Below are 17,528 nucleotides of genomic sequence, written 5' to 3'. Positions count from 1 at the left end.
AAACTGAGAACGAGTAGAGAATAGCAGAAGAATAGCTCTGTACCTTTACTGAACTTTCAGTAAAAAGTAAAAATCAGTAAAAAAAAAAACTTCTTAAATGTGATAATTCTTGCATGCTTGCTTTGATGAGATTCAGCTGCATTGGGACTGCTTTGCATTTGCCTGGTGTTAATGTGTTTGCTTTCTCAGCAGGCAGGTTAAGAATAAAGTTGCTCTAATTTGCTTCTAGCCATGGGCTTTTTTTCCACTTGTGCTTGATAACAGAAGTAAGAGAATGACCTAAAGAAAAAGAAAGTAGAATTATGCTTACGTGAGAAGACAATGCAAATACAACCTACAGTAGTCTTAACTTTCCTTTTGTATAATGTCTTTAAGATATCATTTGACTGGGGATATTATCAAAAAGGAGGGGAAAGAAAATGCATGAATTGTCCATCAGTGTAACATCTGATACTGCTCCCTAAAACTAAGTGTTGAAAGGAAGACGTGTATCACTGCGATAAAAATACCTTCTACTTTTTCTTTCTGAAAGAAACCTAGAATGCAGCTAATGCAGAAAATCACAAGCACAAGTCTTGGATTTAGAGGCTGCTGGCAATGTCATTTCTGGGCATGTACAATTATTACTCCTCAGTGACCAATGTCTGCCTCAGTCTTTAGCATGAATTAAACAAAAAGCTTGAGAATCCAGCATTTTACAGACAAGCCTAGTCCTAGCTGTCTTTGTGACTGTAATGCTTTTTAAAAAGTCACTACTTTTCTGCCACCTAATTTTGATATGAAAACTAGTCTGGAAATACTTCAGGTGAGTGCCATGTCTTCAACATGAAGGGCTGCTGCAGATTTTCAGGCTGATGCAGTTTTTCTCCTGGCATTGCAAATCAATACAACTGTGTAGTTTTCTTGTAAAGCAAGTTTGATGGGAAATACTGACTGTGTAAATCATCTTTAAATTGACCAGGGAGCATAAGATTCACATTTCTAAAACTACTTTTTTGAGGGAGTGTGGAGAAGGAAAGAGATTTCAGGTTTGATAAAGCAAGAATAAGAGAAAGTAGCTCAAGAATCAGACAGTGGTAATTTTTCCATACATTATAATGAGCTACCTCAGGGTTCTCTGGAAAAGGAGAGCAAAAGTCAGGAACTGAAAAGCTCTACATGTCAGCTGTGGCATTACTTCATTTAAAGTTATGCTAGTCACTTTGCTGTTAGCAAAATAACAAACTACTTGAGTATTGTGTAATGTTTATAAAGATGTTACAAGTGCTGTTTCTTTTCAGAAGGGCTGGCTGATCTCCTTTTCAAAAATATTTTTTAAAAACAGGTTTGTTTGTCTAGAAGGATTAAAATAATTAAGCAAGATAAAAACAACAAGCCTTAAAAGTCACAAGCACAATGGCTGTTTTCCGAATTTTTGTATTAATTGATTTGTGACATTGAGTTCTTCACACAGTATACAGTGAGGAAATATATTATTTCTTTTCTGTCGTTCTTTCCTCAGCTCCATTTTTTGCTGCAACATTGCTTGCTCTCTTCAAACTGTTTCCTGTGCACAAGTGAGCAATTCCTAAATAATTCATTAATTTGAATAAAATAATGTTTGTACAGGGCAAGCCAAAGCTATGACTAATCAGCACCCTCTCACCAGTTGTGACCAAGGTGCCAGACTAAGCAAATAGGGCAAGCTGTTCTCAAACTTTCTAAAAATACTCAACAAAGAAACCCTTCCTAAATTTGAAATGAATGTTGGTTTCCCGAGTTTGTCATGCATCTCCAGCATGAAATTGGGCTAGTAGCTTAATTTTCCTTATGCATAGCTATTTGCTATCGCTAAAGACAGTTGGATACCCTTAAAAAATGGTTATAAAAATATAACTAACAGTACTGAAAGTGTATTTGATAATGCTGAAAAGATCACTCAACAGTAAACACTAATTTAACCTTCAGTCATATAACATGTGTGACATTTTCCACTCTAAATGGTGTGCAGTTCAATGTAAAGCAGCTTGAAATAATCCAGTTGAACATACTAGAGAAGCTTGGATTTCATCTGCCACCTCTGCCACCATGGTCCCTTCTGGGCTACTAATTTATTTGTCTCTGTTTTAAAAAAAATCTTTTAAATGTGCAAATTTGAATCTGCTAATTAAAGTAGCATCACAACCAGAACTTTGTTGGTAATTTAATAGAGCAGAATTCAACTTGGGACGGACCAGGCAAAGCAGAAGCAGCACAGCTGTTACTGTAAATGTCTGCAAAACATAAAAATGAGTGTTCTTGCTTAAATTAAATATGAGGTCTTGAAATCTTGTAATTGAAAGTTCAGCTTCTGTAATCATACTGTTTATCTCAGATGTAGGCTGACACATTCTAGTATAGCCTGGGGAGCTTAGAAATGAAGGAAGCAGGAAGCCAGACCAGTGTTGCAGTCAAGATTGAGTTATGTTCTGAACTGGAGACTGGAGGAGATTATAGATTGAAGTCCCAGAGTGCATTGTAGAGGTCACAAATTAATTAGCAAGGGAGTATGTTGATGGAATTGAATATATGGGTTTCATATCAGAGGTTTTGTAGTGCTAATATGTTCTTAGTCATTGCTGAATTTGGCAGGAGGAAGATGGGGCATAACCAGCAACTCTCTTGAGTCTGTGAAATCGAGTGCAGGAGATTTGCAGATGAATTGCCTTTATGAAACAAGATTTAAGATTCAGAATTTGAGTTCCTATGGAATATATCAGTATAGTTAGCATGCAGGTCTACAAATAAATTTCTTGATTAAAAGTCTTGGAGAAAACATGCATTAGCTTAGAATTTAGTTCTAGGAAAAGAAAAATGCAAATATTGGGCTGTGGATTGATTTAATTACCTGAAATCCCTTCATTTTACTTCTGCTTTCAGTTGAGCTGCCATTTTTATTTGCTGTGAATGTTAATGTACTAATGTTTACAGAAACCTTAGACAACTAATAGAAAAGCAGATGTTTCCTGGTGTTGTCTTCCAGAATATCTAGTGCAGCCTATTTTTTATTTGAATAAATATATAAAACATCTTCTTGTGTGTTTAACCTGTGTTTCTAGAGATAACCCAAGCCCATACTATGAATAAAATTAATGGTTCAATTGCTCCTGTTCCATGTAGAAAAAAAAATCTCATTTTTACCTGTGCTAAATATATATTTTTGTTGAAGTTTATTTTATATTTAGGCATTAAAATGTATCTGGTTTTTTATATATGTCACTATGGTCCTAGTATATGATTATGACAATAAAATCTATACTTCAGAACTGAAATTTCTGAAGTTGTTTGCCTCCAATATTTTAATGCACAGACAATTAGGCAGGATTGAAATGTTACCTTACAGCATTTTAGATGAGGACAAACACTGGAACGTCAGTCACAGAGCATTACAAGTTAGATTTGCTGTCACTGTTTCCAAGCCAAATCTATTGAATGGGTAAATGCTTTGCTCCCCTTTTTTGTGTAGATACATTTCTGTTTCTCCAGCAAGATTAGATTTAACATTGGAGATTGTCCTCATAATAGTTGTCATCTAGTGTTCATATATTGAAGAACTTGCAGACTTTAATTAGAAATAGTCAATGCAGTGGATGACAGATTTCTACTCCTGAAGACTGGTATTTGGTGTACCCTGTATTTGAAGTGATACAGGAAATCCTTGTTTTCTGTTTTTCATCTGCATTTCTATTTGCTGGTTCTGTTTGAGTGTTGCATGTATTCCCTGTTCAGTTCTGTTGGAAACATACAACCTTTGTCTTTTTTTTTTTTTTTTTCCCCCAGACAGGGAGTTTGTTTTTATTACTTAGGCAGAACAGGGGAAATTGTAAAGCAAGATGGCAGGGTTGTGAGATTAATTTTGTTTTTCCATGCATAGTTGAGTTGCTCACTGTAGTCAGTAGAAGTGGGTATTTCAAGAGAGCCATTTAGGCACTGTATATTGTAGTCGGTTTTTTGCTAGTGTTGGCACTCTGAATGTTTTTTGTTTTTCCAGAGGTCTCTGCCTTAGTCGTCTCAAACTTCTATCAAAATTAAAATCTTGCAGTTAGACGTTGTTGGTACCACTCCTTTGTCTCTTAGAAAACTACATTACTAGTTGTTCCCACAGATTTTTACAGCAGAATTTACCAAAGATGAAATGACATAAGTCTTACTTCTGCAACTATATCTCTTTTTCTCCTATTTAATTTAAAATTTATCATTCAAGTTTGATAATGTGCTGCACAGCAAAGTGGTGCAACTTTGGGGTTTTTTTCCCCTTTTTCTTCTTTTTTATCCCCCTCCCTTCTCACTGAAGAAAGTAGATGTAGTTTGTGTTTTGGAAAAAAAAATCTGTAATGGTCCCCAGTCATATGGAAGATGAGCGTTTCTGCTTTGTTTTATGTGTCAGAAAGAGGATCAAGGGCATTGTTTTTGTTGATTGTTTGAGATGAAAAGGATGGATTTAGTTACCAAGTTGCTTCTGTTAAATAATCAAATTTGCCATAGCAGTGCTTATTCTAAAATTGATATACATAAAAAGAGACTCTTCAAAAGTGTTTTTACAGAAATAAGGAAGCTTTTTTTTTTCTGCTGAAGATGATTAGAATAGCAATCAATGCAGGGAAGGAAGGTTTTGGAAAATGCAGCCTAATAGAACACCTCCCTCTGGTGGTAGATATTACAGTTCAGTCTGCTTGGTCACACCGAGACTGGAACCTTCATGGCGGGAATGCCACTGCTACTGAAGAGCTAGGAGAACTTCTTAACAAGATAATGGAATTGCATATATAGTCTCCTCCCCCCTGGGTATGATGGGGGAGGTTTAGGCTGCTTGACCCTCTTCACTCTGAATTTGTCAGGTAATCCATACTTTCTTCTCCTCCCATCTTGCTGCTAGGATTTGTTGCATTTTGCCATCTTTGCTGGGCTGTAGGAATAGGCTCTGTGGATGTTGGTGCTTTAAGCAGGTAATGAGAACAGTATGCACGAAACAGCTTATAGCTTCTAGCAATCATTTGGCTTGTTCTGAAAATTTAATTAATCTCTTAGTTCATGCATATTTAGCTGCTTGGTTTGAATTTCATGTGCCAGTATTCAGTTAGTTTCCAAAGTAATATCTATAATTACTTGTACTTGAAACACAATTAGCCACCTTAACTGGAGGAGAAAGGTTGCTGTTAACAGTTTATCTTGTAGGGTATTAATGCCAAGAAACATATTACTTCAAAGATTATTTTTTTTTGTCAGCTGAACAGGGATGGGTTCAATCCATCAATCAGGCATGTGAGCTCCCAAAAAGGCTGTAGAATTGTTATTTCTAGCTCTGTTTAGGCATAAGAAGAATGCTTTAAAATGCTTCTTGAAGGCATATTATAGTTCCTTGCTTTTCATGCCCATTACGCTTCAGAAAGTATAGCAAACAAGCAGAATGTGTGAGGATAACATTTTTGATCCTTGTTTTCCTTTCTGTTTAGTAAGCATTTTATGGTGATTTTTCCTGTTGTTATTTCACAGCATAGTGAAACCTGCTCCTATTCCCCCCATCCAGGCTGAACATTCAAAACGCTTTTAGCTTTGTTTTGTATGTCATTAATAGAAGAACCTGGGAAACCTTGTAAATCTTCTCCAAGGCTCCAGTTCAAAAGCAAAAAATCTGGGACATTTTCATGAGTAGGAGTCCTAATTCCATGACTGTGACACTGGTAAACTCAGAGAAACAAAACTTTAGACATGGAGGACTGGCTACAGAAGCCCATTTTTATGTGCAGGATCCCAGTGTTACCAGCATTTAATTAATGCATTGTTCAAGGTCAGCACATCACTGCTCTGATTTGCTTTAGTGCTATTTAGACTCCCCTTTAAGGGATTTCACACCTATTGAGCCATCTTGCAACCCTTTGCAAGCCAGAGCTCTGGAAACACCACTGGGGAAAGGTTATTTTTCTATATCTGCATTAACTTGGAAGTGATAGCACAGGAAGTCAGATCACATCAGATGACAAATCACGGGTATGAGAAGCAAAAGGATTGTTTTCTTCTTACACCTCTTTTATTGCACTTTGTCTTAATATGGAGATACAGACGTAGACAAGAGTGGGTGTTTTAGGCAATTTCAGCAATGATTCTCCAGCACTGACAAGCAGAAGGATCATTTCATCATCATAAGAGATGCTTTAAGTTCTCATGTCTTTGTTACTTAAAAATAAGGTGAATTGAGCAGAAGTGTATTTATCTGTGTTTTCCACCGAAGGGACAGGAATGCAACATTCTGAGGAGAGCAGTTTTTCTATTCCTTTTCCTTTCTGACACTTCTCTGGTTTTTTTTGCATTAAAAGAAGCATCAATATCAAAATAGTTAGCATTTGTAAGGAACTTAAAAATCCATGAACTTCAGATACTAACTCGATGTATTACTTATTTGTAATAAATTTTGTACCAATTTCAAATGTTGAGATGTGTTCCAGCTTTTTTCTTTGGGACCAATTTGCTAATAATGAAAATGATTGTTGTCTTTGACTTATATTCAACACTTCTAATGCCTTCTTCTAAAAGACAATTTTAATAAGAGATAAAGAAACTTTTATTAATTCAAAACTTCATCATGTTTTGTTGCTCACAGAGGGGCCCAAGCAATGTTTATTTTATGTAGGCATTCGATTTCTGTGTCTGATACTTTTGTTCCTAAAGGACTGGAAAATAAATATTTGTATTTTAACTTCACTGAGAATAAGCATGGTATGCTTAAGTACGGGCTTGGTTTCTGAGCCATGGTGTTCCATAGTCAAAATTTAATGTAGCATGGTGGTTTGTGGCAACCACAACTAAGGAGACTTCTCAGTGTTTGAGCTTTGGGATTTGTAAACCTAAGCCAGCTTTTCTTTTCTTTGTCCTTGAGCTCTTGCCTTTTTTTTGTTGGATGGTTGGTTGTTTTTTGGTTTGGTTTTTTGTTGTTGTTGCTGGCAGGTTGAATGCTACTCTCCAGCATTTCTATTATAGAATGTGGTGGAGGGGCTGGTAAGTGGGAGACTACAGCCACTCCCTTAAACTTCTGGACTCCTTGCATAGTTAATAAGCTCTGGAACTTGGAGCTAAGGCAGCAAGGCGTCAGATGAGATTTCAGTGGGTGTTCTCACTTGTATGATTAAAACATTACTTGAGTTTTCTTCATGTTATTGTAGATTATTGAAGTTACAGCTTGCTCATATTAACTCATATAAACCATTGCAAAGTTGCTGCCCCAACAACTGAGGACTATCAGACTGGGAGTTTCCTCTCCACATTTTCCTGTAGCTAGTTTGTATGAAAGGCAGATGTGTATTACAAGAAGAAGCATCAGGTTGCAGTAAGATTGAGAAGAGTAGGAAGATTATCCCTTATACTTCATTATTGATTGCTTTGGTGGTAAAACCTAAATAGTAAGAAAATACTAAATCTTCCTTACAGACACACATTTCAAAGTGTTTGGTTGGCTCTGGGAAAATGAGGCCAGGAAATGGGAGTGCCTGCTCTCCCTTTTCTTCCAGAACAGCCTCTGAGCTGTTCAAAGGAAAAGAATCTGATAAATAAGTGGTTCTGGGAGATGTTTTGAGAGTATTGGTAGTTACTAAGGTGCCCTAACTGAAGATAAGGGCGAGGGAACTGATGAGTGGTTTACTGCTAAGCAAGGTTTAATCTGCTGCATAGGCCTTTGGTCCCTTGTGAAAATCCTGTCAATTTATGACATAGTCGAACATTTGGGAATGCTTGAACCATAAATGTGACTATTATTGACAGAAAATGAGGCAAATGTACACGTTAATTGGAATCACATAAATTGGACTGGAGGAATTAATTAAAAAATAATAGACGTGTCTTGAAATTGGAAGGTTCTCTCTAGATATTGGAAAGGGCATGGTAAAGGTGACTTGAAAGTTAGCTGCAGTATAAGAAAAGCTAATTGAAACATTTCTTTTATTAAAATAATAGTTCTTATGTGTCCAGAATAAATATGAGTTGTAATTAAATTCTGTCAGTTAACAATCCCATTTTCAAGATCTCTCATTTATTATAAACGCACCTTGAAAAGTTCACTTCATTAGTTTGTTTCATAGGACTCACTGCTTTTGCAAAGTGCTTGCTTTATGGGTTCATGGGTCAGTTTCCTCCACCAGAACAAATGTTTCTCCCCCTTTAGGTGCGTAAGTTTTGATGTCTCATTACTCTGAATTTAGTTCAAACTTGTGCTTTTACTAGTCTGTTTGGTTTCATGAAGGGACAGCAATAGTGAAAGAATTCTAGTGATAAACATACCAAAATATAGGGGAATAACAGGTGCAGTTTTTATGGGTGTTGCTCTTAGTCTTTTATGCTTGCTTTTTTGAGCATTTTCTAGAATGCCTCATCTGTTGTAAAATACCCATGTCACACGGTTTCCAAGTTGTCTTTGAGAGCAAATTCTATGGATCACAGCTGCTTAGATGTTTTCCCCAGGTACTTTTTAAAAATTTTCCCATGTTTAATTCTGTTGTATCTCTGCTGTATTACCCTCAGATCATGTTAAATGTTTGTTCTTTTTAAGTGCCAGATGGGTCTTCAAATGGCTGCAGGATTTTACTTTTCCTGGCTGTTAAGTAGTGGAGCTCCTTGTCTTGTTTCTTGGAGTTGGTAAAATTGTTGAGATTGCCATCTTTAGCAGAGGAGCATTGTAAGAGTCCTTGGCAAGCTGCCCACTCAGTTGGTGTCTTACTAGTCCACTCTAGTATATGCTTTTCCTAATGAATACCCGCTCCGTGTATCATTGAAAAATAAAATACTTCTTGCAGTCATGATGGAGTGGTTTCTTTGTCTTCCTCAGTTAAATTTCATGCTTTACCCTTGCACTGGTCTATTACCAATATCCTTTGATACAGATTCAAGAATCTGTAGAATGTCAATTAGTTGGGTATTAAATTGTCTTCATGCCCTAGTTTACCAGATGCAGGTGCTGTATAAGCTAAGCCCCTCACTGGTTTTAGGTTTTGCAATGTAACAGTACCTTCAAGTAGAGCTTTTTCATTGTATGTTCTCTATAATAAATTTAAGTATGAATGCTAACTGTGGATCTTAGGGATTCTCTAACAGGAAATTTAAAGTGGATTGTTAAAATAGGAGTTTACTCTTCATGGCTTCAGCAGTTTGGATCCTGTAAAAGTCAATAATATTTATTCTTTTTATGTTGGTGAGTTTTTTCAAGTAATGATATTTTAGTTGGAATAATGTAAGCCTGCTACTTTACGTAAGAATGGGAAATGTGACACCAGGCCACAGAAGTTTTCAGTGACCTTGTTCTTGTACTGAAATAGCTACAGTAAGCAAATTGTCATTATCAGGCAGAGCAAGGAGTATTTGTTCTGTGGAGTAGCCATTCTCAGGGGATACTTTGTTGATGATAATGAAATTCCTATTTCATCAATTTAGGATTTCACAACTGCTTTGAAAATGATGGGATCATATGCTGTAAAAATGACAATTTTTTTCATGTCTGTTGTGCAGTGTGTTATAAGCCTGGTTAATACAGTTACTGCAGATTCTTTTGTACAAAACTGCATTTTCCTTCCTTAAAAACATGTCTGCATATATAATAATGACCTGGATCTTAAGTTGAAGGTCATCTCTAACAATGTTATGCTTGTTGTCTCAATAGTCTTTGCTTATTAGCTATTCATGAATTTTCTTGCTAAATAATAGGCAAAATCTGGTAGTCAAATCTAGAGGTTCCTGTGTAACTTTGGGGAAGAATCATTTTATTGAGCCAAGGGAAATAAGGTTTATTCTGGAGTGTCGTCTTTAAGAAATTAGTGTCTTTTTGGAGAAAAAACCAGGTCAAAACACATCATCAGCAGACTTCCTCCCACCCATCAAAAACCCAACCAACCAAAAAAAACCCCAAAAAACTCTACAACAAAACCCCCACCAAGCTAAATCCCCAAAATATTGATATATTGCATAAGATTTACAAATAAGGCAGTGATATATGCCTTGGTCCTTATGCCTGAGTGATAAATACGTGTAATTGCAGTTGTGTTGTCTCAGTGTTTTCCACCCTTGCAGATGCATCTTTTTTATTTTGCTTTTGTAGTACTTCTCTGTTTATTTGAAAAGACAATGAAGTGCTTATGAAGAACTCCGTATATGCAATATGCAAAGCTCAGCGTTATTTGAAATGTATTAATAATGTGTTGAAATTTTTAAAAGTATAGCAATCATAGAGGATAACTTAGCATAAAGAACTCATTTCAGTTTTTTTTCGTGAAGAAGAAAAGCTGAAAAAAAGAGAAAATGTTGTATTTATGAATAAAACCCCTAAGAGGCTGAGTAGCTTTCCTGTATCATACATGCTCATAACTCTTAATAAGGTTGTTTTACAGAAAATCACCTTTCTAGTATTTTTACTGTTTAATTCTTTTAGTAGAATTTTTCTTTTAATTCACTTAGAATTAAAAGAATTCTTTCTTTTAATTCACTTTGTACTGTGAAAACTATGAGAGCTACTGATAGTTCATATAAGAAAATACTGCAATTGTAATTTTGTACTTTGCAGTCTAATATATTTTATTTATATATTTATAAATATAATTTACTATAATTAATACATACCTTTGTTACCTTTTTATGACTTTGTTTGTCACCTCTTAATGCAAATGCTTGTGCATATTCTATGGTGCATTCCCATAATAGCCAGATATCTGTGTTTATTCTCCAAGTGGGCTGTTGCATCTTTCTGTCTGCATGTTATTTAAAAAGAAAAAAGCTATAACTTCTCTTTCCAAGTGGAGTTTTATTGCCAGACCATTACTGGAGCTCTAGATTACATTCAGTATATACTGAAAGTGAAGGTTTTATCCATCTCACCTTATTTTATTATGCAAAAAGTAGTTATGTATGAATGACACTTGAAATGCCTTCAGTAAGCTGTGAACCAGAGGAGTTAGTGAAGAGTTCTCAACAGGTAAATAAAATCTTTGGGCCTTTCAGTACTATTCCCTGGCCATATGTGAACAGTTTCTCTGTTCTCAGTTCTGTGAACAGACACATGAAGAAAAGAAAAAGAAGGCCATAACTTAAAGATTTCACAGTAGCAGTTTCAATGTCATAACATTTGTTACTTCCCACAGAGTACTCTCAGAAAGCAGTTCCTTTTAATTTTGGAACTGTTTTCTGAGAAGAATACTGCAAATCTGTTGTGTACATTGGGATACTAATGGACTGGAAACATTTGATGTTATACCAACACATTAATTTATGCTCTGTAAAAGAACAAGTTGCTCTGGGAATAAAAAACGTGCAGATTGTGCATTTAATGCAGGGTAAGACGCTAACACTCTCCAAATAACCTTTTTGCTAGCTCACATTGCTAAGTTATGGGAACTGTAGGATTGAAGAATAAGGAAGTGTAATATTTCTTATTGGTTAAAATAATTACTTTAAAGACTCTGATTTTCTTCCCTTAGCAAGCTGTTTACTCTGACACCTCTTCCATCACATATTTGAATGAACTTACTCTTTTTAATAAAACATCTGTTTTAGGTCAGAGAACAAAAGGAGATTTTTGGAGATAGCATGATGTCTTATGCCATAGCAGGAGTGCAAATGAAGAAACAGTCTGGCTTAGTGTTAAGTCATTTCATGTAGTACTTTAAAATGCCTGTCTTTTTCAGAAGAAATGCTTTGTGATATGCTGATAATGTTCTCACTTACCATTTGCCTTAAGTTTTAACTGAATGTAATCACAGAAGTTATCAGAAGCCGTGAAGGGTGATTTCCTGCTTAGTCACAGAGCCCTTAGTTAAGCAAAAGTCCAGAACTCAAGATTTTCTTCAGTAGTTTGTTGGATATTGATGGCTAAAGAAGGCTACATAGTGAAATTGGGACTGTCTGATTTCCTGTGTCACAGAATCAAGTATTTTAGGGGTGGAAGGGGTTGGATGTCCTAAATGTTTGTTCTTGAGGCAGTGGGTGAAATGAAACATGCTGGGAAGATGAGCTCTTGCAGGTTGCTCACCATAGCCTGGTAACAGTACCTGGACAACTGAGCTTGAAAATTTTAGGGCTGTGCAGAAAGTGTGATTTTGTGTGGCAACTCCTGTTTTATGGGCTAGAATCAGAAGCTGTAAAGGCAATGGCTTTCATTCTTAATGGTAGCTTATTAATAAAAATGGGCAAGAGATTGTCCTGCAAAAGAAGGTCTTACCTGAAGTCTGGAAACAAATGCATCTTCTTGCCTTCCTTTAGTCTAAGCTATTAGAATTCATTGTATATATAGAATATGAAGTGATTGAATCATGTCTGTCCATTCACATAGTTGTTGCTTTGTTTGCAAAGAAATACTAAGCAACAAAACAAAAATAACACTCTTAGTATTAATATCCAGTGCACGAGAGCTCTGAGATATTCTGTTCTTTCTCAACTATTTGAGATACTGGGTGCATAACCCTTGAACTCCACAAAGCAAAAGGATTTTGGAGCTTGAAGCAGCTGACAGCTGCTTATTCTTAGCAGCTTTTCTACCAAGCAGTAATAGTTTATTGACAGTATTTCATGCAGTATTCATTGATAGATCTTTCCCTCTACTATTTCTTCATGTTTGCAGGAAACAGCAAATTTTTGTGTGTTATTTTGATGTTGACTCCACCACATAGTTAACAACAGAATACTTTGCAGTTTAACAAAAAAAAACCCACCACAGCCACCCAAAAAAGCCCCAAAAACCAAACCCACCAAAGCCGAAGGCAGTGGAGAAAGGGAGACAATGTTGAGAGGAAAAAGAAAACATCTTTTCTAACAAATGGAGAAGGCTTGTGTTAAAAACTGCAAAGATGCATTTTGTTAACTAGGAATGGGCAGTGCAGGTTTCATGGACTTTCGGTCACCCTTGTGCATTTTGGCACAGATTTTGCTAGTATAGTGAAAGTCTCAGGAAAAATTTTTAAAAAATTAAAGTGTTTATCATGCCTTTCCAATTAAATAGGAACTTCTGCAGATGGTGATTAATGTCTTGCCAACTCTTATTCTGATTTTTCCTTGTTGAGATTATTAGGTGAGGTCATTGTTCTGTCAACAAAATTGCATTCTGATTTTAATCAGAATAAAGCTTACCTTTCAAAACTTGCCAGGGTCTTGCCTGTATCATGTGTGTATTTTTGTTTTATTTGTTAAGCAGTTAAGGCTTAACTGGATTTATTCAGGCTCAGCTCTCCTGGAAATACTGCCAACTTTTATGGTGCTTGCAGGAAGAGCAAGGTGATCTGCAAGTTATTTGAGTTAATGAGAGTCCTGGTTTACAGAAGCCAAATGCCCCCCAATACATGGATGAAATTCAAAGGCAAGCTGCAGTTACAGTTCTTGTATTTGGGGTACTTGGGGTCATCAGTCTTAAGGCTTTTCTCAAGTACTGTTGTCTGTAATGAGGAAGGGGCTAAAACAGGGGCAGGAGGTGTTCTTGTGTTCCACTCAACTGAGCAGGCTAAAATTTTTTTGAAAGTTAATTGATTTGCAGTCTGAGTAAAAGTTAGTTCTGAACAGGAGGTCATGGGTTAAGGGAGGCAAAGAGCATTTCACTGCCATGGTGGATTTTGCTGCTGCAGCAGCTCTGAACTGTTAAAATTGCCACAGCTGATTGTGGCTGGTGCAGAAAAGTGTCTGAAGCCTTCTTGATTGCACAAACACACAAATAAAATCCAGAAGCCCAATTTGGGTTAGACTTTGTTGATACCCAGTGAGGCCCGAATAGAACATCTTCCTGAGCCCTGTAACTCATCCCTGACAAAAAGCTTCCCACTGGTTTTTCAGAGCTGTATTGTGGAGGTGGATGATTTCCTGTCTGCCACCTTCTCCCTCCTTCTCTTCATCCTCCCCCTCCTCCTCCCTGGCTTTGAGCTTGCTCCTCTCCTATCTAGATTTCTGGCTGACTCTTCCCCAGCAGAAGTTAAGGTATAATTTCTGGCAAATTACTTAAATCCTAAATCAGCATTCAGGGGCTGTTTGACTGTAGTGCTTCCCATTCCCAGTGAGTCATGTTGGCAACCTATGTTTCTAACACATCATCATCTGCAAATATTTATAGACTGCTCTGTTTTCTTCTCTGTCATGACATAGTAATGAGCAACCAAATATTGATTTATCTATGTATTTATGTATTGAATAAATTCTACCCTTGTATGTAATTTAGAAAAAATGTACTTAGATACCCAGCGGTGGTGCACTTCAGCTGTCTTTTTTCAAGGAAGACATGAGAGAACTAGATGCTAAGCAAACCAAAATTCACTTGGTTGGCAGGTGTGCTTCCCAGAGGCAGAGTGTACCAGACTGAAATCCAGTTATGTAGCTAGTAGACTAATGCTATAATCAATCATATATCAGGACTGCAGATGTGGGAAGAAGCTTTCAGTGGGGAGTTTGCACTTGAAAATATTTCCCCTCAAACCTGAATCTGGTTTGGGGGCAAGGTAAGCTGGAGGGTGGGTGGCATTTGTCAAACACATGGGATTTGGACTATGGGGACAGTTTGGAGACAAGTGTGACTTGGCATTTGCTGATTAAAAAAAGAAAACTTTGAAAGCCAAATTGTTTGTACACATCTTCTATGTATTTTGGTGATTTACCTTCCATTCCTAACTCTCTGCTCTTAGATCAGTAGGCAGCTTTTAGTGCCAGTGTTGGAGTAAGTGAAGGAAGGAGGAAACACCCCAAACTTTCACCCACTTCCTCCCACACATTCCACCCCAAACACCCATCAAACCAATGATGCAGAGGCAATCCCTCACCAGCTCTCCATGCTAACCTGGCACTGTCTATACTGGCTTTGCCAAAACTGTTTCTGATGGGATTTTGTACAATAGCAGTGAAAAGAGTAACATTCCCATGCTGTATTACATGCCTTGGTTCTTCCCTCACTGGATGTCTGCTCCCTTTATATTTCTGTACATGCTTTGTGTAAACCCTTTTTAAAATGATACTGCGTGCTGTGGTAAGCTTTGAATGCTCTTGGATGGCTGGGGAAACAAGACCTTTGTGTAATTCTGAAAATGTTTTTTCTCTTACAAATAACTTTTAAGTTATTTTAAATCTGAAGTAAAAATTTGAAGGCCGCGGTTTGTGTTTATCAAAGTGGTGGTACCTCTGGCAGTGTTTTGAGCTCATTTTTATTATTTTATTTTGCATAAAATTTGATGATTAGACTGAGCAAGTGTGGTGACATATGAAATCTTGGTTTTGCTAGATTTCCAGAAGAAACAGCCAGACGATGACTCTACTCCCAGCACAAGCAACAGCCAGTCAGATTTGTTCTCTGGGGAAACGAACAGTGACAACAGCAATACCTCTCTAACCACGCAGGCCACTAACTCCAACCAGCAACTTTTGACAGAACTGAATGTAACTTCACCCAGCAAAGAGGAATGTAAGTGCACGAGTCCTAGGTGAAAGCAAAGGAGGCATAAACTTTTTGCTTTGTTCTCAGGTTTATGTTTCACTGACTTCCTGTGGAAGTTATTGCCCTGGCTTTTGGAGTGAGGGGGAAGGTTAGAAGCTATTCACAAAATAGACATTGATGGCTTTAACTGAAGAACAAATAGGAGTTTTTAAATAACTTCACATTTGATATATTGTATTTCATATGTATGTAAGCCATTTGATGCATGGGAAAGAATTTAATTGTGGAAACTCCTCACATTAGTGGTAAATTTGTATGTATATTCTAGCATCAACACCAGTATCTTATGAAATTTGACTTTTAAATATGTTGGGTTTTAATTACTGTAGTTGCACAGAACATTGACTGTAATGTGTGTTTGTCTAGATTGCTACTTGCATATAAATATAACTTGTTTTGTGTGGTAATTTATCTATTCTTTCATGACCTATCTTTTGTCTTTATTGAACTGTTAGGCAAAAATTCTCCCTGAAGGTAAGTTAGAATGCTTAGCAAACACAGTGAGATAAAATTGACTTTCAAATTACTCTAAACCTCTGAATAAAGTTCATCTTGCATCTAATATATTGAGTTGTAAAATCTGCATTCTACAACCTAAGCTCCAGTGTGTAATTTGTAGCTTCATTTTTCTCCAGTAGTAGATTTATTTTAGAAGGTGCTCTATGGAGAGAAACCCCCTTGAGCTGAGATTATGTTAGGTTGTGGCTAGTGAACTCATCTACACATTGCAAGAATATGCTTTTTTTCAGTAGGAAATTTGCAAGAGCTACTCTGGTTCTTGAACATTTAGGCAACTGCTGGAAATAGCAATGTTGACAAAGCACTAGTACTAACACATCTTGCTTTCTGTTGTGTTAACTATTTGCTTAGGATGGTTCTGCTGAGTTGCCCAAGTATTTATTCTGTGTACAGGTATGAATAGTTTTTAATTATGCAGGTTGGCTGTGGACAAAGTATTGGACTAATTAAAGTAAAATTTTTAAACTGTGATGATGTTGTCCCTCTTGTATTGTGAGAAATACAAGTGCTCAAATGTGGGTGTTCTGTGACAAGTTCTTGTCATAAGACTAAACTTGCCGTGTAACTCTTGTCTCTGCTTTGTGTACACAGTTGCTGCTGACCACCCTTCCATCTCTTCCTTCTGTTCAGTGCTTCTTCAGGGGAAACCTGTACCCTGCTGTAAAAACAAGGCCTTAAAACAAGCTTCCTGGGGAATTCAGGAGAGCACATTATGCTCCAGCAACACATTTGGGCCTTCACAGTGCAGGGGACTTGGAGCACCTAGCTAGCTTATTAGCCAGTGTCACAGGGTGCTTCTGTTGTGCTTACTGGGTCAGCTTTCCAGAAAATTTGTTCAGGTAGAAATGAAATTCCATTACAACGAAGTGTTTCTGTTGTGCCTGAGAAAGATTTGGTAAGTGGGAAGGTGATTGCAGGAATGGGAAAGAAATTAAATAGTGTCCTTCGTTGTGAATTGCTGTGAGCTTGTGAGCATACATTGAATGTGATGGATATTAGGCAGCACAGCCTGCAGAGCATTTGAAAATATTGCCTATTAAAAAAACTCTCTTTATGACTTCCTGCTGGGATGTTTTTAAGTGAAATACAGTGGAGAGATTTATTTACAGCTCTGCCTTCTCTCACATCCCCACTACCTCTTTAATGAAGCTTAATATCATTTATCAGAAATAATTATGTACAGATGGAGATTTTCTGATGGATAATGACCTCATTGTGCAAGGTTCTTTCCTTTAATGAAGAATGCCCAGACTTAAATGTCTTGTGGATTTTAGTTTGAGGTTATCTTTTTCTGTGCAATATTTATTTATTTTGCAGCATATTCTGTAAAGTATGCACTGCTCTTAGTATGGCTGTGTTCTTCAAAGACTGATACTTCTGACTGTGTGTGATGGCATACAGCTGTGTTCTGCTCTGAATAGAACTGTGGTAATTCACCAGAAATCATTGTATGGAATCACTGTGGTAATCCTTATCCAAGTGTGGGAAGATTGATCTAATCAGGAAGGATCCTCATATTTCATTCCACTCACCTCTCTTTCCTTTCAAGATTTTGAGGAGAGTC

General features: G+C 36.9%; 1 protein-coding gene across 2 annotated transcripts in view; it reads left to right on the top strand.

Moving 5' to 3' along the window:
- Nucleotides 1-17,528, top strand: part of ZFAND3 (zinc finger AN1-type containing 3) — a 135,125-nt gene that overhangs the window by 72,653 nt on the left and 44,944 nt on the right. For both annotated transcript variants that reach the window (XM_071428388.1, XM_071428382.1), the window contains exon 4: nt 15,233-15,412. In XM_071428388.1, coding sequence (XP_071284489.1) covers nt 15,233-15,412 — 180 coding nt within the window. The remainder of the gene's footprint in view (nt 1-15,232; nt 15,413-17,528) is intronic.

This window comes from Agelaius tricolor, unplaced genomic scaffold, assembly GCF_023055355.1.
Source record: "Agelaius tricolor isolate 1412-34295 unplaced genomic scaffold, bAgeTri1.0.p SCAF_1, whole genome shotgun sequence".
NCBI lineage: Eukaryota > Metazoa > Chordata > Aves > Passeriformes > Icteridae > Agelaius > Agelaius tricolor.
Note: the sequence above shows the minus strand (reverse complement) of the source record. Positions and strands in the feature narration are given on the sequence as shown.